At 43.0% G+C, this 22,609-nt stretch overlaps 1 protein-coding gene across 1 annotated transcript; it reads left to right on the top strand.

Annotated features, from left to right (window-relative positions):
- The first annotated feature begins 7,358 nt into the window (after positions 1-7,358).
- SOCS1 (suppressor of cytokine signaling 1) lies at positions 7,359-10,235 on the top strand. The gene is made up of 2 exons (XM_080618500.1): positions 7,359-7,472; positions 9,367-10,235. The coding sequence occupies exon 2, from the start codon at positions 9,442-9,444 to the stop codon at positions 10,063-10,065; it is 624 nt and encodes a 207-aa protein (XP_080474626.1). The 5' UTR covers positions 7,359-7,472; positions 9,367-9,441; the 3' UTR covers positions 10,066-10,235.
- Positions 10,236-22,609: the final 12,374 nt, after the last annotated feature.

Here is a 22,609-nt window from a genome sequence, read left to right as displayed (position 1 = left end):
GTAAAATTGGCTGAGGTTGGCAATAAATCTGGAGAGAGAGAATGTCTGAAGGAAAAAATCCAATTCTTTTTCCACAAAAGCAATCACGGTGGGTAGGTTGGAGGTTTTTTTGCTTTCTTTTTCTTGGCAAAAGGGGAACTAATATTTGCATTCAGAAGGAGACTGTTGGGCCACCTATCAGGACCTGTCCTTCCTCCAGGGACAGGGGAGGAACAGAAGTCTGGCTAATTTCTCAATACTTAGAAAACAGAGAAATTAACATTCATATTAGCCATTTCGTGCCTAGATCTTTGCAGACATATTTTACATAAGTAGCCAAGGACATACGAGAATAATAAAATCTACATAAAATCTATTTGTACATTGGAACAAAATATGCACGTTCACTAGTTTCTATTTGTTGGTTATAGGAGTTATTAGATACTGCAAGACCCTAATATATTCCATCGTCATAAGAGTTTGGGTGGTTTATGATTTTGAGATTTGACAGCAGCTGTAAGAAGGATCTGTCAATTAACATAGATTTCAATCACAGTAGGAATACGGAGGTCAGCACATCATGCGGGAGGAGTGCCCACAAAAGATGTTTTCTCAAGGCTGAGTATTAGTAGTATTTTACTCAGGTCCATAAGTTCAAGTACTAAAAATCCAACCAAGTCATCTGAAGTGTCTCAGTACATTGTGAAAGGAATACTATTGTCCATCTGGATGAAAAGCTTTAGCTTGGACCATTGAGTCTTTCTACATTCAAGGAAACACAACTGAGATTTGGTCAGTTTGACCATATTAAGAATTAATTTTAATCCATTTCTGTAGACTGAAAACCCAAAGGCAAGGCAATATTTGAGTCACCCCAACCATAACAATCTCCTCATGTGCTGATTATGGCCATGAATGAAATGCATCAGAAACTGATTTCACCATCTTTGAATTACTTCAGCAGAAGTTCAGCATTTGCATGTGGTTTGAATAGATGGAATTGTGGGAGCACCAGAACGGGCATCAGCACCTGCAGCAGCAAATGCAGATTTGTAGTCTTGTAAACCATGCAGGACACAATCTAAACAGGCACTGAAAACAAAAAGAAGTGGTAAAAAATGCCTGTAAGAATGGAAACCATAAAAGCAGAGGGTAAAAATACCATTGAAATAGTAATAAAGATGCACTGGAGGTCTTTTGGGATTATGAATTTATGTTTTGTTCCCCAAAGCTTATGAACTCTCCTGTTCTCTCTTAATAGCCAGCATCTGTTTCCTATATTATACGGATATATAACTGCCTCAGGACTCTAGCTGCATGTACAAGCAGTACGCTCACTCCAAAACCCACAGCATTGTTCAGCGCCTTGGCTGATCTTCCCTGTGCAGTGTTACCATGCTCCTTCATGGGCTTGGAGACATGAGAACAGGGAACTGGAGAAACAGAGAATGTGACTTCAACACCAAGGGAAAGAGCTGCTGGGGCAGTGACAGAGGCAATAGGAAGGGATCAGAGATCTCTCCTGGCTGAGTTTGGAAAGGATCACTCTGGAACTGCAGTAGCCAGACTGAAGTAAAATGAGCAGGTGGTTCTGAAATTCAAGGTCTATGTTCATCCAGCCAGCACTGAAACCTCTGTGGTCCAGTAAGTGTATCTGGAAGCCAAACTACCTTCATATAGTTCTGCTTTAAAATATCCAGTTCAGTATTTATAACAGCAGTTCCCCTGTATGAACGGCAGCCAGCTACCTCTGTAATTAACACTAACATTATTTTTAGGGATCCAAAGTTCCTCCATCAGTTGTAGAGTATGCGCACACACATACTCATCCCCCTACCCAAGCAACACAGATTCCTCATTCGTATGAAAGCAGGCTGCTCTTTCACAATGCTTTTACCAACAATTTCATGCTTTCCTTTTTTGTTTCTTTTCACTCAACTAATTACCAAGAAGGATGTCTAAACCAGTGAAATGTTGAAAACCCAAACCACATTTTATATGCTTAACTGTTCAGCATTTGAATTAATGAGACTAATGCGAATCTTGATTTGACTTACATAATATCAAGAAAAGAACTTGCACTGAACACCAGGCAGGGTCCCTTTAGTCTGGGCTCAAGGAAACCAGAATTACCTGTCACAGAAGAACAAACAATTCCAGAATAGCCAGTTCAGAAAGAAACCTTCTTCACAGCCTCAGATAGTTATTTTAGTACTTATTTGAAGTATAAGAGTTTGTATCTCTTACAGAGATATATTTTAAACAATGTGGACTAATGAAAGGCACTTCAGGAGAAGGAGATGCTCAACTTTTACTCAGTTTTAATACACAGATAAGCTTAATTTATTTCCAAAACCCACAGCTTTTCATCCTAGCCAGTAGACATGCACTTTCTTACAACTCATACTCAGAGAGATCCTTTTTAGAAGACAAAATCACAAATTTCTATCATCCATCCTTGCTGGATGGGATCTGACTTGTACTTTATCTGCAGAACAGCACAAATGCCAGTTCAGACAGAAATTACTAATTCTGTAGTGACTGACTAGCCCTTGTCTAGGAACAGGCATAATGTTTATCAAGGCTTGATTAAAAATTGGTGACACCTCAAAATTGATTTTGTTCTTAGCATCATGACTTGTGTATGCTGTGATAACTGTGCCATACACACATCATTCTTTAGTGGTAACTAATATCAGTGTAAAGTGAGTCATTTTATAGCCATTTTACCTGGAAGTAAATGACTAAAAGAATAAGAGGATGAGTTGTATTCATCAGGTCTACTTTTATTATCTCTTAACTTAGAAAATTATAGTGTGGATAGTATGGACAAGGAGGTGCATAAGGAAATGTCAAGTCACAACAGTTACATCTTTGGGGCAGGTCCTATTTAAATATGTCAAACTTTGACCTTAATACCTTGGTTAAAGTGGGTGACAGAGGTTCACACTTCTCAGTGCTGCTGGTTTCACTGCACCTGAAAGCAGAATCAGAAGCAGTGTGATGCCTAATTTACTTGCAAAATCAAAAAATTCCGATTTCAGGGGTTTCATTTAAATGAAAATTCAGATTCTGGAGAAGAAAACAAAACCCACTAAAACAGGAAGGATGGCGTTGTGGTTAAGTTTCTAGTATGGGGCTCTGAAGACCTGAATTATGTTCCATTCCTAGCCCTTCCGCAGACTGTATCACTCTCAGACTTAAGCAAATCACTGAATCTCTGTGCTTCAGTTCCCCTTTTCTGTAGATGGTGTTGCTGGTTTGGTCATTTTAGATAATGAGCACTTTCACGTAAGAGCTACCACTTACAGTATCAGCACAAGAGAGGCTCTAACTCAAAGCACTAATAGTAAAATATGGACCTTATTTACTGTTCTTACAAGAAAACAGCAATTCCCTATTAATTCCCACACTGATCACCCACTTACTATGCCAAATTCTAGACAGTGTTCTATTCCACAGACACATTGGCCTGCTAGCTAATCCAGGTTCATAACAGAATCAGTGTCTGCTTCTGTTCCCAAAAATCACGCAAAAGCTAAATGGGGAGTGCCTGCTGACTGTCAAACCTCTCAAGTTTTTTGATTTATTTATTTGTTTCCAGAGGACTGTCCCTGCAAGTGGGATGAATTCAGCAGGGTGTGGAGTGCCCCATAAGGGAATTTATACTGGGGAATACCATAAGTGCTATCACAACCTCCTCCCTCTTGGTGGTTTCACTAGGTGAGGGGAGGCTTGGAGCATAAGGGAAGCTCTGCATGCATTACATTGCTGCTAGTAGCACCAAGAGTGTGGTTTCTGGAAAACAAACTAACCAACAGGCAAATGCCTCCTGTATCCCCAACAGATACAGCACTCTCCTATCTTCAGAACCATGTTTTTTCCCTTGCTGCCTTCTGGCAGACCTTTCTTGGCATTCATATTCCCAGTGCTTTCTAAACAGATACACTTTAGCCTTTGCCCTCTTTCTAGCCAGTAAGCTGTGCTCCTGCTGCCCAAATGCCTAATGATTCCTCTGAATTTTCCATCATTTTCCAAGCCAGTGTTTAAAAAATAAGGGTACGGACTTCTATTTTTAACAAAAGCTGAGTTTGTTCTTTTTCCTAGGCTTTGGAGATTTACTGATACAACCCTTCAGATCAAAAGCATTTATGTGGGAGAAGGGGATATCATATAATGTCTCCCAACTGTTTTCTTTCCCTCCAGACCTTGCCTTTCTTTTCCGAGACCATCAGCAGGGAAGAAAGGCAAGAAAGTTTGTTTCTCCAAGTGAAATTGTACTTTGCAAAGATGAGAGAAAAAGGCATATCACAGGAAGGCTTTATTTACCAAACAGACTCTAAGTCTAATTCACCTTGCAATAAGCAGCAAATGCTCATTAAGCTGAGTGACAGAATCCCCTGAACTGGCAGCAGAGGTTTCACCTTCGGTCATTCCTAGAGCCCCCCTTCGATGAGTGCTCTGCCCAACAGCTCCACACCAGCTTCAGCTTTATGCTCTGCCCTCTTATGGGTAGGGTCACCTTGTGTCACCCAACCCTGGGGACATGGAGCTCTTCCCAAGGCCCAGGCTACGGGGATTTTAAGTAGAGGGAGAGGAGGTAAGAAAGGAAAGAGAAGGGTGGGAATGTGGGTTGCAAAAGTAAACTTCAGTGGTAAAATTGAAGATTTCCCAAGAAAGCTCAACTTGTGGGACCCTCAAGTCTAAAACCCCAGCTCTAACTATCAAAAAATCTTTACTCACTGTACAAGTCTCCTTCACATATTATGACTGACAACCACTTCTTCTGGGCAAGCCTTTTTAAGCACCTTATGGCCAACCTGGACCACTCTGCCTGTGATTCACATAGAGTCAGTATCAAGCTCTTGCAGGCAGCAGCACTTGGCGGCTGGTGTGTGAGCTGGCAGGCTCACTGCAATGCTCTCCTCAGTGCTGGGGGCTCACTTACCCATCCAAGCCCTGCCCAGCTCCGACGCCTTGCAACTAAGTGTTATTACCACATTCCTGCTCAATGAAGACTTTTTGGACAGGCTCTTTGTCAGCTGCACTGCTCAGTACACGGCTGACAGGCTGCACGTGCACCTGAAGGATCTTTCTTTCCCCTGTGAGCTTACAAAATTAAAAATTATGTGAGAGTGGAACAGCTTTCCTGGCACGCCTACAGCAAGCTGCAGCCAACCTCTATCTCATCTGAGAAACACTCCTGCCACTGCGGTGCATTACAGCCATGCTGCTCCACTTCTTAAAGCCACAATGACGGCAGGAGCCAGCAGTAGCAGAAGGTAGCTTGGCGGGGCCCTCAGAGTCTAGGTGAGGAGTTAGAGGATCTGAGCTGCACTTTTGGCTCAGATTTACCTTATTGTGACACAGTTAAGCACTTTATTATCTCTTTTCTTTGGAGGGGTGGCAAGGAGGAAGGAGATTTTGTCTTGGCTAAGTAGAGTTTGAGCTGCCTGGTTGTGCAGCCTGCCTGAATATGAACAATGCCTTATACAAAACAAACACTGAATCTCCTTGCTGCATGGAGCACACTACACCAGAGCAAATGCTGGCAAAACATTTCTCCACTATTGCAGGTTCAAATTCAAAAGCAAGTTTCAGTTCCACCATTCACCCATGCTTTTGTTTTACACAGAAAAGCAGGTGAGCTTCCCTCCCCCAGCTGCTTATGCCAAACCTTGGCTTAAGCTCAGTTGCTCAGAAATTGTTTGAAAGAGGATTCTGAGTACAAAGTGAATCTCTGTGCCAGGTCTTAAAATCAGCGGCAAGCTCTGTTTCTTCAAATTCATGACAACTATACTCTCACATGACAGACCATAAGCAGTAAATTTTGGTAGAGAAAGCATCATCAGAAATTTCCAGGTTGACCTGTTGTCCACTGGCTGCACATCACTAAGGCGCTGTATTGCCATCAGGTTAACTCAGTCTGTGACCACACTGGATTTTGAAAAGAATATTCAGTCTCAAAGCAGGAAATACATGCCCTCAACTTCATCCCAAAGGACAACTCACAAGTGCTTCCCAGCCCCTGTTCCCTTCAGAATTTGACAGAAACATTTCCTTGTCACAAACACTGTTGACTGCAAGGGGAAAAACATCCTTCCCCTGATCCCAATATAAGGAAGCATTCTGGCTGCAAAACCCGCATGTCATACTGCATGCCCCTGACCACATGTGCTCTGGAAGCAGTACATAAGTGTAGTCATTGCAGATCCAAGAGTTAGTGGAATTCTTCATGGAGTTTCTGTATTTTTGCACATGCCTGAGCAGATGAATTACTGTGCAAGGCACTGATAAGGACACTTGACTTCTAAAGAAATAAGGAATAATCAGAAGAACAACTTCTTGGTGTTTTAGACAGATGTTGATTACTACTTTAGGAACAACCCACTTAAGAGAGCACATAAGACACTAGTTTGGTACTTGCGGTTTCAAACCTCCCTCTGGGAGAGCAGAACAGCATCCCAAGCCTCCTGCACTGGCTTCTGGCAAAGGTTATAAATACAGATGGGGATTTGAACAGTTACTTTTAAATCTGATTACCCTGTGGAAAACCCCAGGGAAATTCTGCTTCGAGAACTCAAATCCCAGGGTAGTGTCTGCACAGTCCTCTCTGTGGAAGTACCACAGATTCCTCTGAATGCTTTTCTCACTTTAAAATTATTATTTATCTAAATTCACTCCCCTTCTCAGACGTTTAAGTTACAGATTAGGTTCTCTCACCTGTTCTGTCCATGCTGACCTTTTAGCTTTGAGGACAGCACCTATCTTCAAGTTAACACTTCCTACGTTGGTTACTCGCTCGCTTTTCTTGCCGTTTTTTCCCCCCACGTTTTGAGCTAGCTGCCAGGTCAAAGCCTTGTCCATCACCTACCTCTAGGGTTCCCTCGCCTCCCTTTGGCCTCGGAGCACTCCTGCGCTTGGGCTTCCCAGGCAGCCGACCCATCCTGACCCTGCAGCAGCTGCCTGCCGCTACCCAGGGGCGCCTTGCACACCACAGCTTTGCTGGCCTTGTCTAGGGAAAAGAAAGAGCAACCACTGATTTAGTCGGACAGAAGACATGGGGTGAACCGGAGACGGGGACACGCGGGGCGGAGCGGAGCGGAGCCGAGCCGAGCCGAGCCGAGCCGAGCGGGGCGCAGCAGCCCCACCGCCGGCGATCCGCAGCACCAGGAGCCCCAAGCGAGCTCCGCGGGTGCCGGTAGCCGCGGGCAGGGCAGGGCTGAGCTCGGTTCGGCTCGGCTCAGCCATAACTCGTTCGGAAAGTGAAAGTGAAGCTGCGGCCACGTGTTTTCGGAGAAGTCAGGGGAGGAGCCGCCGCGCAGAAAAGCGCCGCCGCGTTAAATAGAAAGCGGCGGCGATGAGCGGGCCCAGAGCGCTGGAGGTGCCGCCCGCCCGCCCGCGGGAGCCCCGGCTCATGCGGCGCCAAGCACGGCCCCCGCGCCGAGGATGCTTAGCCGGCCGCCGGGGCCAGGAGTAGCCGCCGGGCGAAGGTAAGGGAGGGAGAGCTCTTTCCCGCGGGGTTCTCGCGAGCCCAGCGCTCCTGCGCCGAGGTTACAGAGGTGGGACTCTGGAGGCAAGGCCAGGGAGCTGTGCCGAGCCTGGTGGCTTTGGAGGAGGGGTCCTTTTTGGGTTTTTTGGTTCTATTCCCCCCCCCTCCATTTTTGGCTCGGTGTCCGCGTTCAAGACGGAGCTATCGTGCCCGGTATAAAAAGAGCGAGAACAACACTAAAGCGAGCACGCAGCGAGCTTTGCACGGCACCCTTCTCCTCCAAGGACCCGCACCTTCTCCGGCAGGGCCCCGCGCAGCCCCGGCACGGAGCGGGCGGGAGGGCACCGTGCTGGGTTCTGCCCCGGAGGAGAGAAGCACCCCGGTATCGCGTACCAGCGCTGACTGTCAGGCTCTGAAGACTGGCGTGTCCTGAGTTTACTCTGCGCCCTTAGGAAAGGCACCGCAAACTCCTTGGCTACGGACGGTTCCCGCTAGGGAGCCCTGCGAGTTCGAGTTCGCGGGTTTTGTGGTTATTTCTCACCAGCGTGCCATGAAATTTAATTTTTGTTAACTTAAATGGTTAGTAATAATCCTGGCCCAGTAATTGGAAAAACTGACACCAGTTTCCTTAGGCTGTGTAAAGAAAGCCCAGTGCTGCTTTCAGCCTGGGAAGTTATTTGCCAGCATAAGGATTTTACAGCCCTTTTTGCTGTTCCAGGAGGTAAGATGACCTAAATGAAACCAAACATTAAGCTGTTAAATTAGCACAGACAGGAATCCAGCTGTGTGCTTTCTTTGAAATCCTCATTAGCATGTTACCCTGAAATGTAAGATGGCTGAGGGATTCATTTCTGAGAATACTTCAAGGTTTCTCAACAAGCTGCTGCTGCAGATCTATATCTGACTGTAGGGATAAATCCTAAAATCTATGCTTGCCAGTAAGGTCAAGGCAGCCAGCGGAGATGTATTGAACCACACTGTCAGAGGTAGACATTTCAGGCCAAACTCATTCCTGGTGCAGCACTGCTAATTCCTTTGAAGTAACACGAGGGATGAATTTAGTCCCTCATGCTGAAAGATATATCAATAGGAAGCAATTTAGATTGGGCCACTTAAAGTGCATGTAATACAAAAAAAGAGAGAGAGACTGAGGAGTAATGCTTTAAGGGTTCATAGAGGTTGATTTGTGTAAGCTAGTGAGGTTGTAGCATTGCTATCCCAAGGGAAAGTTAGGTGAATGGGAAATTGCCTTTTATGGCTGAGCCTCAGGTTAACAGGAGAGAGGAAAGTATTAAGATTACTGTGTAAACTGGCAGTGGTACAGGCTGCCCTTCCAAGTTACACTGCAGTCACACAATGGCACCTATTCACCTTACCCTCTTCCCCAGTTATCCAGAGCCAGACCCAGCTGCAGAGTTTACATTTCCTTCACCCGCTTTCTCTTTTTCACACAGTGCACCAAATAACAATGTTGTCTGAGTTGTGACATCAACTTGGTATCGGTGAAGGGAAAGACAGAGGTGATGAGAAATTGGTAACTCAGTTGTAAAACCTTGCTTTGTTCTCTAAAAAACTTGAGAACCTGATAGTGTATACAAGAAAACTGCTCATTGATGTTGTTTGACTCGCTCCAGGTCCCAGTATGCTCTTGTGGGCTTATAGCAGGGAAACTGTGTTATCTTCTGTAGCTGTTAATGATTCTCGCTAAATATTTTTGGAGCTTTGGACTTTGCCATCTCTGCTAATTCTGTCAATTTTTTTGCCCAGTGTGAATTGGCAAATGAATATTTCATTATTTTATAACGGGTGGGAGGCATATGAATGGAAGACTTGGTCATTCAGAGACTGCAGCTGCTTTTCTCTGGGAATCTCACACTGTTTCTTTGGTATTTCAGATTGGCTGTTGGAAAGCTGCCCCGCCGTAGCCGCTGACGCTATGGAAGACCGCATCCGCTGGTCTAGGCTGTAGGATGGTAGCGCACAGCAAGGTGTCAGCAGATAATGCAGTTGCAGCAGACCCAAGGTGTCTACTTGACCCTCCGGCACAGGATCGTTCACAGGCTCGAGGCTACCAGGGCCCAGGCCGGCCCGGCACTGTGCGGACACAGAGCAACACTCACTTCCGAACCTTTCGCTCGCAAGCAGATTTTGGTAGCATCACTCGAGCCAGCAGCCTGTTGGAAGCCTGTGGCTTCTACTGGGGACCTCTGACTGTCAATGCTGCCCATGAGAAGCTGAAGTCTGAGCCTGAGGGCACCTTCCTCATCAGGGACAGCACACAGAAGAATTGCTTCTTTGCCATCAGTGTTAAGACTGCGACTGGGCCAACTAGCATCCGGATAAACTTTCAGGCTGGGCATTTCAGCCTGGATGGCAGCAAAGAGATTTTTGACTGTCTTTTTAAGCTGCTGGAACATTACCTAAGCTCCCCGAGGAAGGTACTGGTTACCCCCCTGCGCAAAGTCCGCGTGCAGCCCCTGCAGGAGCTCTGCCGGAAAAGCATTGTAAAGACTTTTGGAAGAGAGAACTTAAACCAGATTCCCCTCAATCCTGTTTTAAAGGACTATCTGAAATCCTTCCCATTTCAGATATAAGTACAGCATTAACTGTATACGGACGTGTGAGAGATGTGTGAAGAAATCCAGCTTCCTGGGTTTTTAACCATGTTTGACAGTGAGCAAACTTATTTTTGTAGCGATTTACTGTATTTTGGGATGGAACTTGAACACTTGACTTCTTATGTTTACAAAAACTATTTGCACAAACCTGGGGTTTTAAAACCCTGGCATAATTTTTCTGCCAAGCAGAATATTTTATTATTTTATAATATTTTTAATGATATTAACATAATAAATTTTATTGTGAAAGTTTTTAAAAAAAGTAGCATCTCTGGTTTTAGTTTTAAAGGTTCTGGTTACCTATTCTGTTGATGCACTGCTGATTGAGTGTGTAAGTGCAGGCAGATTTCCACGTCGTCCTGCTTTTTCCCCTACTGAACCAGCCTGTTTTAGTGCTAGTCCAAACAGACAGAGGATTCCTGCCCCAAAAGCTTAAAACAGAAAGATGAAAGTGAGTAGAAAATGTCCTCAGGATGAATCTGCCCAGCAATCTAGCTCTCTTCTTCTAAATCCATGAGAGCAGGAACAGTGTGTTAAGAGTAGAGCGGTGCATAATATTTGAAAGAGAATTGAACCCTTGGCTGAGCTAATTGCACCAACTCTGCTTGCCTTATTTCTGTTAAAAGCTACAAAGCTGTAAGCAAGCAGAGGCTCCTGTCTGACATAACAAACCACATGAATGTCAGCAGGGAAAAATAAAACTGTCCAGAAATGCCATTCTCACACTTGAAAGGTCTGTGAACACTGTGTCACTATGACGCATTGGGGGAAGGATAGCTTAGTTCTCTCGAAATTGGCATACACAAAATGGCAAAGGTGCAGACAACTTTAGACTTCAGAAAGATGTCCCAAATTCCTGGTGATCTACAGAGCACAGACGTGATATTTTGAAAGAATCTGTGACAATATCAAGAAAGCATAAGCCTATAGATTTGTAGCTATAATTTCTAGTGGCTAAACTGCATTCAAAGGAAGTTAAAATGTATCAAACTGTTTTGTACTACTATTTGTAGAAGATTAGTGAAGGCACTACTGGGTTTGTACCTGCTCACAAAAATCTGTGCCCCATAGAGCTGTAACTGTAAATGACTGAGATGCCCAATGTGGCAAAATGTCACCTGTATTATGATAAAGTGGTTCTCCCCTCCCCCAGGCATTTCCTGAAATCCATGAAAAGCTGACTTAGAAAACCAGCTGAACCAAATCACTTCAAAGAAGGCACAGAGTCTTTCACAGAAATGTACTCTATCAGCACAGATCTACAGTGCTTACAGTAACTGTAAGCAGTAAATGAAGTCATCTTTAGAGTTTGGAAGATAAAAGGTCTCCCCCTTGGCTGTAATTCACATTCCTTTTAAAGCTAAATCCACTTTTACGAAACACTGAGTACGTGTTATATAGTGTTCCTCCCTGAATAATTTGTTTAGTCATTTACTCTACAGAATCAGCTCTTACATAGTTTATGTTTCTTTTGAATAAATAGGCTACCTCCTCAAACATGACTAAGGATCACTCACAGTGCATTGGAAACTGTGAGAAAGGGAAAAAGAAAGAACGTAGAGACAGTATCGTGATATTTTACTGTGATGCTTCCCTGAAAATGTTCTTTGGATTGGTTCTGCCTAGCAGTCTCCATTCCCTTGTCAGCCATCCCTGGCTGAGATTAGCGGACAGCATTTCTACTTCATTCTAAAGCTGGAATTAGTTGCTGAATGATGCATTTTCCCACAGCAGCTGCAAGGATATAAACTGGGGAAGTGGTGAATGCTGTGTTAAGTAGCAGATAAGAAAGAGGAGCAAAAGAGCAAAATTACCTGAATGTGAATAGCTTTAAGAAGTTAAACTGGGGGAAAAAAAAAGAGTCTTTGCAGATTGAAGGCTGCCAAACAAAACAGTTTGCTGCAAATCAAAACAGATGACAGGGAGATCCTTATCCCTTTTCTGTCCTCTTTTCCCAGCCCCACACTGTAGTACCTTTTAACCCTTTAGGCCCCAAACTAATGACTCTTGCCTTGCTGTATAAATGAGTGTCCACTTTACCACATTAGTAGTAGAACAAGCACGATGTAGCTTAGAAGGCTCTCCACTACCCCTGGCAAAACCAAACAAAACTAGACCTAGATATGTAGTAAGGGGCTTCCACCTGAGAGGCAGGGAATGAAAGGCATAAGGATTGAGCCCATTTAATTTTCTTCCTGGCAGAAACAAACCTACTTTCTTTCTCTCTTTTATTGCTTTAGAGTAAGTTTAGCAGAAATAATCCATATACTCCCTCCTAAATGCCTTCATTTTGTCTTTCATACGAAGTGTAAACATGGGCTAGCTCAGAAAAATATATAATCAAAACTGTAAATAAGGACAAGAAGAATTGTATAAAAGGTCTCTTAAGGAAACAGGAGACAAAGCAGGCTTGTATTTTAGGCTATGTATCTTTTCACCTGCCTTATTCTTCTTCTCCTTCCTTCCTTTCCTTCTCACCTTTTCTCCCCCTCCCCCAGCATACAATAATGCAGTGGCCAGGCAGATTCTCTCTCTAGCAGTTGTATGTAGCTTGGTCCAAAGCAGTTAAGAAATCCGTACCCACGGTATGTGTGTTCACAATGTCACTCTGACTTGCCCTCTGTAAGGGCTAACGAAGGGTTCTCTAAAATGTTTGCTTACCTGTATGCACTGACTTAAGGACTCTGTCACATCTAAGGGCCATATTAGAAGTTTCCTGAGGATTTCTGCAGTAATTCTAGCTGTCAAATCTCTCATCCTCTGTTTAATAAAGTACCAGCAAGGTCAAATAGGGAATTTGTGGGATTCTGCACCTAAATCAATGGAAACACATAACAGTGCAGTGATTTTAATCCTCCCTGCTAAACAGTATGTGAAGAGTGGTGTTTCCAGTCCCTCCTCAACTTCCCAGCTCTTTCCTCTGACCTTTTCACTCATGCCTGTGGCTGGAAAGTCAAGTAAATAGTCAATCTGATAAAGGATTACAGAAGAATTTGAGCGATGCTCAGGAGCAGAGCTAAGCAGAGCTAAGTCGCTTTTCTGAAGAGACTGCAGTATTTAGTTAGTGGGAACAGACAGCTTTAAAATGATACCATTTTAACCAGCATGGTTGTGTCACCTGCAGGACCCTGGGGGTCTCTGTCCCGCAGAGAACGGCATGGCAGGAACTGTGCAGCAGAGTCCTGCTGGGACACTAGCCAGCCCTGCTCCAGTGCAATACTCCTATGACCACAGGCAGCAAGACGGAGGCTTTCTCTCTTCTTAAAGACTGAAACACACAGTCACTTTCAGAGTAGGTTAATTTACATACCCTGCTGCAGCTGCAAAACACTTGCTGAAGAATAGAGCTGATTAATAGAACTGTAGATGTTTAGAGAACCTGGTTAATTTAAGCATGAAGAGTTACAGAATGCTCAGAAGGAGCCTCCTGAATGACACACATAACCTTACCCACTGTGAAGCTGTGGTTACACTAATTCTGTTATGATTGAAGTCATTTACAAGAAATGATGCTTCAGCTGCAGTCAGCACTGATGCTATTTTCAACAGTCAAGAAAAAAAGTGTCCCCTAGGGCAACACACTGATCGTATTTAGCCATCAATACTTTTCACCCAGCTTGTACTTAAACCTCTATTGAACAGTGTATCCACCTCCTGAACCTTCTCCTCCAGATCCAGTGTCAGCTTTTCCACTGTGCTGGGCTGTCATTCAGTCCCTGGGTCTCCTTCCACCCCTCCATTCATGATGCTAACAGCATGTGAGCAATGCATTTATTCATTAATTCCAGCTTTGAGACAAAGGCTGTGTAACAGCAATTTAATTCAGACTCTGCATTGTTTTCTGCACAAAATGTAAGCTAACAACTGCATGTGCAGTAGGTTCCCAGGATATTTCTCCCAGTTGCCAAGAAGTGCTGTTCAGGACTTTTCATCACCACTCACTTGCCTGTTGTCATACTGCTGCACAGTACTCAGATCCTGTCACTGTATCTGTCTTTTTCCTCCACAGCTGTTTCCCAACATAGCAAGTTCGCTGTATGTGGGTCCAGTTTGCTCTTTGTGTCACCATGAAATAACAGAAACACACGCCAGCAGGGAGCATAAAGAAAAGCCCAAATTCTCCCAAGTACCTCAGCATGTAACCACTTCTCAAGCATGGCAAAACAGCAAAGGCCAAAAAGTCAGACTATAAACTCCTGACTGACAGATGGGTGAGTCAGCCACATGCCAAAAACATTTCCCCTCTGTCTGGACCTCAGTGACATGCTTTGGCTGTGGTTATCAAAGACAAGAATGACAGAGATGATGCTATTCCATAGCAAAGCAATTACCCTATAATCTTCAGCTATGAGAGGAGCAGATATTGTGAGGACGTGATAGCAGTCAAACAGAATAAAGAAAATAACCAGCCTTGCCACAAGCCACATTTCTTCAGCATCCTTCATTCTACTCCTCTTGATACTATTAGCAAGACAAAGTAGGATTACGTTTCTGTTGTCATTTTAATCTCAGTTATAAGTATATTTTTTGTAGTTCCCAGACATGTAGAAGGACGACAAATATAGTCATCACTCTTTCAGGGTTCTGTCTCCTTCTGTGAATTATTACATTATGACCTGCTTCTGCTTGTGAGCACAAAGGTTCATCTTCACTAACAGAGTTTGGGGCTTTTTTTGTTCCCTACTGCTAACTGAAATAAAGCAACTGTGAAGATTTACTCATTTTTTACTACGTAAGATCCACTGGCCTCTGTGCTGTGTTTTTACGTGTGCATAATTCCTCTAGACATGGCTATGGAAGTAAAGAGCTGACTCAGTGGCAAAAAAAGGAACTTTCTTTGCACGATTAGTATGGTTTTAATCAGAGGCTTCTTACACACTTATATTGCCAAACACTTATTGCTTCTTCCATAGAAATACTCATTAAATGCCTCTTCCTTCCAGCATAATTAATTCCTGTTTAGTTCTGGTTTTGTTACAGGAAAGGGTTAGTTGGTTTAGTCTTAATAGTACCTTGTTTACACATGATTCTGAATTCTACAGCCTATAGTTCAGGTTTACAGTGAGATATTCCATGAGCAGATTCAGAATGGTGCTGGGAATCCTGAGAAGACACTCTGACCTGATCAGCTCTGCACTCGCAGTACTGCACATGCTCAGGATGTACACACAGTGTTGTTAGCTTAATGCAACTTGGGGACCAGATCTAGCGATCATCAGTGGACATTAGTTCCACAAAGCCCCTTTGCTTATATTTTACCAATATCTTCATCTAGTTTGACTTTCTGTACATAAATAAAAGGCTTCAGAAGTTTTACCAGGAATTTTATGCAGTGCAGAGTTATTCCTGCAAAGTGCATAGTTATGCCTGCTGCGTCAGAGAACATTATCAAAGCCAGTTATGTGCAATTAAACTTAGTAGAGGTTTTAGGCAGACATCCAATCGCAGCTGAAGGACGTCAAGCACTAAAGAATTTACTGTGCTCTTCCATGTGTTCTGCCGGTTAACACACTGGCTGCATTACAATGCAACTTATATTTTCCAAGCATCAGCATGTCCAGCCAGTCACAGTTCTCTTTCCATTTGAGATTCCAACAGCACCATGGCATGAATGCAGGTGGAGAGGGAATAAAGCCCTAAAGTAGATGGCGGGACATTTTTTCTCTTTACCTGACCGAATAGGACTGGGCTACCTTCTTTTATGTAATGTGAGCTATTTGCCACCTGGACTTACTGAGCTTGGTAACAAGGGCAGAAAGATTAAAGTCTTGATCATCAGTCTTGGTTGAACACATTGGGGAAAGAGAGGAATCTGAAGTTGCTATAAATCAAGCTCCTCCCTCTCTCAGGCTGCTGAAATGCAGATAGTGAAGAAACTGTAACTACTGTACTAAAATAAGATGTGCAGGCCACACAAACAAAAGACCTGGAGAGATGCACCCAGCTGGATAGGGAAGTAGGATAAGTAGTTTAGGCCTTTACCTAGAAGCTGTCAAATCTCTTGGAATTTCTGTGCTCTGTTTTAGTTGCTTTTCATAGTGTAAGTGGAAATCCTGGCTCTGTTAAAAAAAACCCAACTATTTGGCCCTTTCTTATTCGATCACTTACTGGACTCCTGATACTCTACCCTGGACTTTGAGAAGCAGGAAAGAGATCAGTGGTTTCAATAGTCAAGACACATAATAGGTACACAGGTGAGCATGTTAACGATGAGAAAGGAGAAGAATGAACTTAGTAGCAACCAAGAAAAAAACGGAAAAATCAGCAAATTTTCAGAGGTGATAGTGGTAAAGGGTGGCTTCGCTGTGACGAATGCTGGGACATTCAGTAGTGGTGTCAGGGGATAGGGAGAAAGCTTGAGAACAGAGATACAAGTGAGATCAAATCTCAAAGTCTGTACTTTTCATGTAGCTATAAAGCCATCCTTTAATTTGGTTACAATGCTCCCAGGTTAAGTCAGGATAGAGTGAAAAGTTACCAGTGTAATGGCAGATGAATATGTTCAATGCTTCACAAGGAGTAAGGCTACTAACTACTTTCTTAGTTCTCCCCAGATTAAAAATTGGTAAACCTTGCTTGACTCTTCTGGCATGTATTCTACATACACAGTCTGTTCAGAAATAGTTTTGACAAATGCGTCAGAGATTATTTTAGGTCTTCTGTCCCCCTTACACTCCTATTTGCTCGCACCAGTTCACACCAGCTACTTTAAACAGCTGAGTTAGGTGTAAATCATAAGCTTTCAGAGATATGCCTAACTGCCAGGGGGCAGTTAGCCTTGTAAATGAGGTGCCTAAAAGACATTGTATGAACCCTTCCACATATTTCTTCCTGGTTCCCAACAAGGCCAGCTATACAAGGTAAAATTAAGTGAGCCATGAAAGCTTTACAAGTATTACATAGCAGTTGCTTTCTCTTTAAAACAAACTGAAACTACAGTTCAGTACTTCAATTTTCTTATTACTGTTGCTGCACAGAAAAAACTAGTGACTGGCTGTGCTGTGATAATAGAGCATATTAGGTGCCAGGTTGGCATTTACAACAAATATTGTTCTCATAATTTGACAGTTATGCCAAATGATTCCTTTAAGTTTCCATTCGGTAAAGTAAAGAAAAAGAAGGCTGCAATGAGAGAAATCTTAGACCTTACAAGGCATTCATTACTGGCCCAGAGGACAGAGCTGTCTAAACCATCTCAAGCCCTATGCAAAAACTGGTTTACAGCATTCAGTACTGGGTTTGCACACATTTCCAAAAGCAGTCTATGTACATCTGCTGCTAGAATTCATCTGCTCACTGTAAAGAGCAGTTAACTCTTTTCTGGAGTGGATAGCTGAAGCAGCAGGAGTCTAGAAGGTGGCTCAGTGATGACATGAGTGTTTGCACACAGGGACAGTGATTTCCGGGTTTCTCCATTTTTCTCTAAAGCCTGAGAAGCCAGACACAGAAAGCATCTCATGGGTGGTGGGATGAATTTCCCAGCCAGCCTGTTTGTCTTTAGGACTAAACTGACTGCCATGATGGGAGTCCAGGTCAGATTGATAATTAAGGGATTTTGTTAAGGGACGGCTTTTTCAACAGGCTGCAGATTGGTACTTGGGAATTAAATAAGAATATCTCACCTGATTTGTGTGTTGCAGTTGTAAAGGTCTCTAGCACTTGTGAGAGTTTAAATGTCTTCAACTTTCTGCCAAGGACACACAGTTTTGAAGACTTTAAGCTTAGTACAGAACACACTGGCAACACTTGAAATCTAATATTCAAAGCTGAGTAAGTGGCCCACATACCCATCTGGCATTGAATAGAAGCCATGTGCATACTGGTCAGAGGGATTTTCTCTTGAGTCTACTTGCAAATAAAGGAGAATAGCTTTTGTTTCAGGAGCAGAGAATGAGGAGGAGTGTGAAACAGGAAGGCCTACTGAAGCTGTAAAGCACAAAGGATGCTCCAGTTAGCCACAGAAGTACTTGGGATAGGAAAAGAATATAAAAAGAAAAAAAATTCAGCCTTTGGGTGAAGTGCTGCTGAAATGAGACTTACAGCTTTTAACTCCAAACAAGGAAATTATCTCCCGCCCTGTGATTCTCTAATCTTGCATTACATAGTTTGTACAAAATACCTATTCGTAAACAGCTTGAGTGAAACTATTACAGGTCAGGTTCATGGACAGAGCCCTTTTCAAGGCATCAGGAACCCTTAGTTTCATTCTGGCCTCTGCCAACAAATTATTCTATAAATCCTACTACTTTACTTTGTAATCTCCCACCCAGCTTTTACCTGTATGGATAATTTAGACTGATTTTTCACAGCACATAACAGAACTTGTATCATCTTTTCCTGACCATTAGGCAACACTGCAAGGTTTTCAGTAACAGAGTATTCAGTAAAGAGAGGTTTGTCTTTTTTTAGTTCATTCTTTCTAGTCTTTTTACAGCTGTCCTGCTGAAACCACAACAAATGCCACATCTTTCTGACAATAGGATAGAAGTCTCTTGGTTCAAACTCTGACTCTATTAACCTCCCCATGCCTTCATTCCCCTACTTGCTCAATGAGTATCATGCTCTAGTCCTGGAAGATTTACTGTAATACACACATGTATTTAGGAAAAGTCTTTAATTCTGGGGAATAGAAGTACAAAGGCCTAGGTAACAGGAAGTATTTGCTCTTATGAGTATTTTCTCACATCTATTATTTTATATGTACTTTTCAAACAAATATGACTGAAGAAGTTGTCCATGTGAGCTGCACAACCTGTTCTGTGTATCTTTTTATTATACTTTGGAACTAATAAAACCTTGGTAATCTTTCTTCCTCACAAGTGCAGTTTAGGCACTGTATGCTTAACCATACACAAGCTCATTGCCAAGGTGAATACGATGACAATTTCAATCACAGATACTGAAATATCTTAGGACTTGCAAATCTGCATTAAGAGACTCACAATTAAGGCTATATCTGTATACAAGGTATAATGTGAGGACTACACATTCCAGGGCTGCCTTTCTTGGCCATCCATATATTATTTTCCCCTTGCTCTCCTACATAGCTAATTCCTTCTGTAATTTCAATAGAGTTTCAAGACAATAGTGATTTTAAAATGCAGCATATTTCACATCAGGCCAAAGTATGTATTAGGACTGGAAGCCCAGATAGACAGGTTTTAGCAGTGGCATTGCTACTGGGGAAGAATAATCTCTTCTGACGCCTTGAATTTTAAAATACCACAGTTCATCTGCCAGACCTGAACTTCTGACCCAAATGAAAGGAAAAGGAAAAGCTGACTGTTGCATACAGCCTGCTGTAGTTACACTGTACACAAACCATTACCTGTTAATTTTGTATAGAAGCCCAGCTGAAGCCCAAAGGCAAATGCTAAACACAATCCATAGGCATACTCCAAGCTGGTATAAATAGGCTTTAAGTGAATTTATGAGTGCATGTATAATTCCACTATCTTGAATGATGGCCTTTGGTGGAACAAAAAAAATCACTGCAGGGCCAGCCTGAAGCAAATGCCAGGTTTAACTAATGGCCAGTGGTCTTCAGGGTTTCTTACATAGCCTAATTCAATTTCTAGTGGTCAGCAGAACTGAGCTCAAAACTAACCTTGAGAGAATATGTTTTCTCTCTACAGGAAAATTCTGTTTGAATCTGGGAAGACTGTAGCATGTCAGAGGAAAGCATCCTGGAAGGCTGTGAACTTTTGGAAGGAGGGAATGCATTCGAGAGGGCCAGAGAAAATACGAGCTGGGTTTTGAAAGAATTGCACAGGGGGAATAGCAGCTGCCCGGGCAGACAGGTGGTTCTCACAGCTTCTCTTGCCAGATGGAATCTCTGTTATAAAAAAAAGGAGTCCCAAGTGTGGAACAATTACACAGTTAACTCAGAGCTTTTTACCCCAAGATTCAGACATGGTACATAATCCAGAATAGCCCCAAAACTGCTCAGCTCCCACAGAGAGCAGTGAAGGCCTGAGCCCTTGAGGACTTGGGGAAGCCACTTAAATAGCCATACAGATTTTGCTACTGTTGCCCCAGTTTTTAAAGCTTGAACTTATTGCAGGTCAGTTTTAGCAGCCTCTAGTGCTTGAGCTGAAATGCATGCATTCTCTTTTATTCAAACTTAATCCACATTAAATGCACAATTAAGATAATGTGCTGATTGCAGAGGAAAAAAAGGAGGGGGAAGAGACACCTATTAAGCACCTTCATAAGACTGCATCCTTTTTACATAACTGAGCAAAGGATTCATAAACTCTCCAGTCTGAGTCATAAAGTCTTCATGTAGCAGGCAGATTATGAAAGTAGTGTGGCATCAGTAGCTATAAACCATACAGAAGTGGCTGAATTTTAAATACTATCCACCGGGTTAGGTGGTCATTTATACATTTAAATTAGGACAGCATTGGCCAGGTGCAGCTCAGGAAGTTCTGTGAAATAGCACCTTTCAAAACTGTTCAAGAATCTGGAGGTTTGACCTGTGGAGACCACGTGTCACCATGTCAAAACAGATCAAGGGAAAAGAAACTAAACTGAAAATCATTACAACTATAGTCTACTCACTTTTACTTTAATCTCTTGCAGGTCTTCCTTTTGCTTAGCTGTATAATGAGAAGCACAGATTGTACAGTATGTCACTCTAGCTCAACAGGCACTGGCATCCAAACACAAGAAAAACAAGTCCCTTCGTTTTATTTCAAGTCCATCCTGCTTCCCATGATTTCCTGTCCTCCAGCACAGTTCAGTTCCTAGGAAGAGTTGCACAATACAAATAGACTGTTGCCTGTGCTAACAAAATAATTGACCTGCCATGAAAATGCTGGCATAAATATTATCTGCTCTTGGTAACTAATAAGCAGCTAAATTGCATGTGGTAATGTTGCTTGCTATTAATGTCATTTTAAAGAGACATAATGCTTACATATCGGAACAGAACAGCCAGTGGCCTGTTCCATGCAGGGTGTGCAACAAATGGGGCATTTTACTGTAAAACAATTACACCAGAACCACTGCAGTTAAAAGAATATATGTCACAGTCCTCTAAGTTTGCTGGTCAGATATGATCCTTTAAGAAATTTAAGGCTCAGAAGACGAAAAGAGCAGCAGCAAATAATACTTACAAATGTTACTGATAGTGGAGGAGGAGAATAATCAGCTTTCACTGAACTCAGTCTTTTCTTTACAAATCAGTTCAGATTTTCTGTTCTGTATGCTCCAGTATTAAGAGGTTTAAGGGGAACAAGCTAGTCAATATTACAAATTTGGTCCAGTTTTGTTGATTTTACTGTAAGCCTGAATGAAAGAAATATCCTCATATGATCAAGCTGAAGCTCAGACTTGCAAATTCTAGTCCTGCTCTGGAAATACTCCAGTCTGTGACTTCTGCTTCAGCCACTTTCGGAAACTGAGCTGGTAACCCAGGAGCAAGTCCAGGGAAAGGAATTAAGCATCTCGAGACTTAAGTGTGCACAGGAGAATGAGTAAGGATTTAACAGTGAATAACTAAAATCCAGAAATAGTTCTGGAGAATGACTAAATCACAGGATTTCTCAGGCACAGGGAGCAATTGAAGCAGACCTCCCTTGCTCTCTCTGCTCAGCCCAGAGAGATGCACTACTCTTGGTACAGCCTCCACAGATCAAAATGCCTTCCCCTCCTCCACAAAAGCCTATGCAGTACAGGACCTTTCACAGAATCACAGAATCACAGAACATCAGGAATTGGAAGGGACCTCAAAAGATCATCTAGTCCAATCCCCCTGCCAGAGCAGGAACACCTAGATGAGGTTACACAGGAATGTGTCCAGGTGGGTTTTGAATGTCTCCAGAGAAGGAGACTCCACAACCCCCCTGGGCAGCCTGTTCCAGTGTTCCATCACCCTCACTGAGAAGAAGTTTCTTCTCAAATTTAAGTGGAACCTCTTGTGTTCCAGTTTGTACCCATTACCCCTTGTCCTATCATTGTTTGCCACTGAGAAGAGCCTGGCTCCATCCTCGTGACACTCCCCCTTTATATATTTATAAACATTAATGAGGTCACCCCTCAGTCTCCTCTTTTCCAAACTAAAGAAACCCAGCTCCCTCAGCCTTTCCTCATAAGGGAGATGCTCCACTCCCTTAATCATCTTAGTTGCCCTGCGCTGGACTCTCTCCAGCAGGTCCCTGTCCTTCTTGAACTGAGGGGCCCAGAACTGGACACAATATTCCAGATGTGGTCTCACCAGGGCACCTTTGCCTCTGAGAGAGGCAACAAGGACTTAAACCCAATTATCTCTCTCAGACTGAATCTTCTTGGAAGCAAGTGGTCTGACTACTAGGCTATTGGGAAAAAAAAAACCACCAACCCAAACCAAGCCAAAATGTTTCCTGGCAGATAGAACTACCTGAGGATTTTCATGTTTGATTGTAGAATGCTGTGGAAGAGAGAGACCATACCTGACACAACCATCTTCCAATAGTGGAAGTATAAAAATGAGAACTTTTCAAGAACTAAATACTGTCATAAGTCTCTACTGAAGCTG

Source organism: Psittacula echo (assembly GCF_963264785.1).
Source record: "Psittacula echo genome assembly, chromosome: 5".
Classification (NCBI taxonomy): Eukaryota; Metazoa; Chordata; class Aves; order Psittaciformes; family Psittacidae; genus Psittacula; species Psittacula echo.
The sequence above is the reverse complement of the archived record's forward strand: the minus strand, read 5'-3'. Positions and strand labels throughout refer to the sequence as shown.

Coding starts and splice junctions, on each gene's coding strand:
- SOCS1 (XM_080618500.1), top strand. CDS start 9,442: ATGGTAGCGCACAGCAAGGTGTCAGCAGATAATGCAGTTGCAGCAGAC.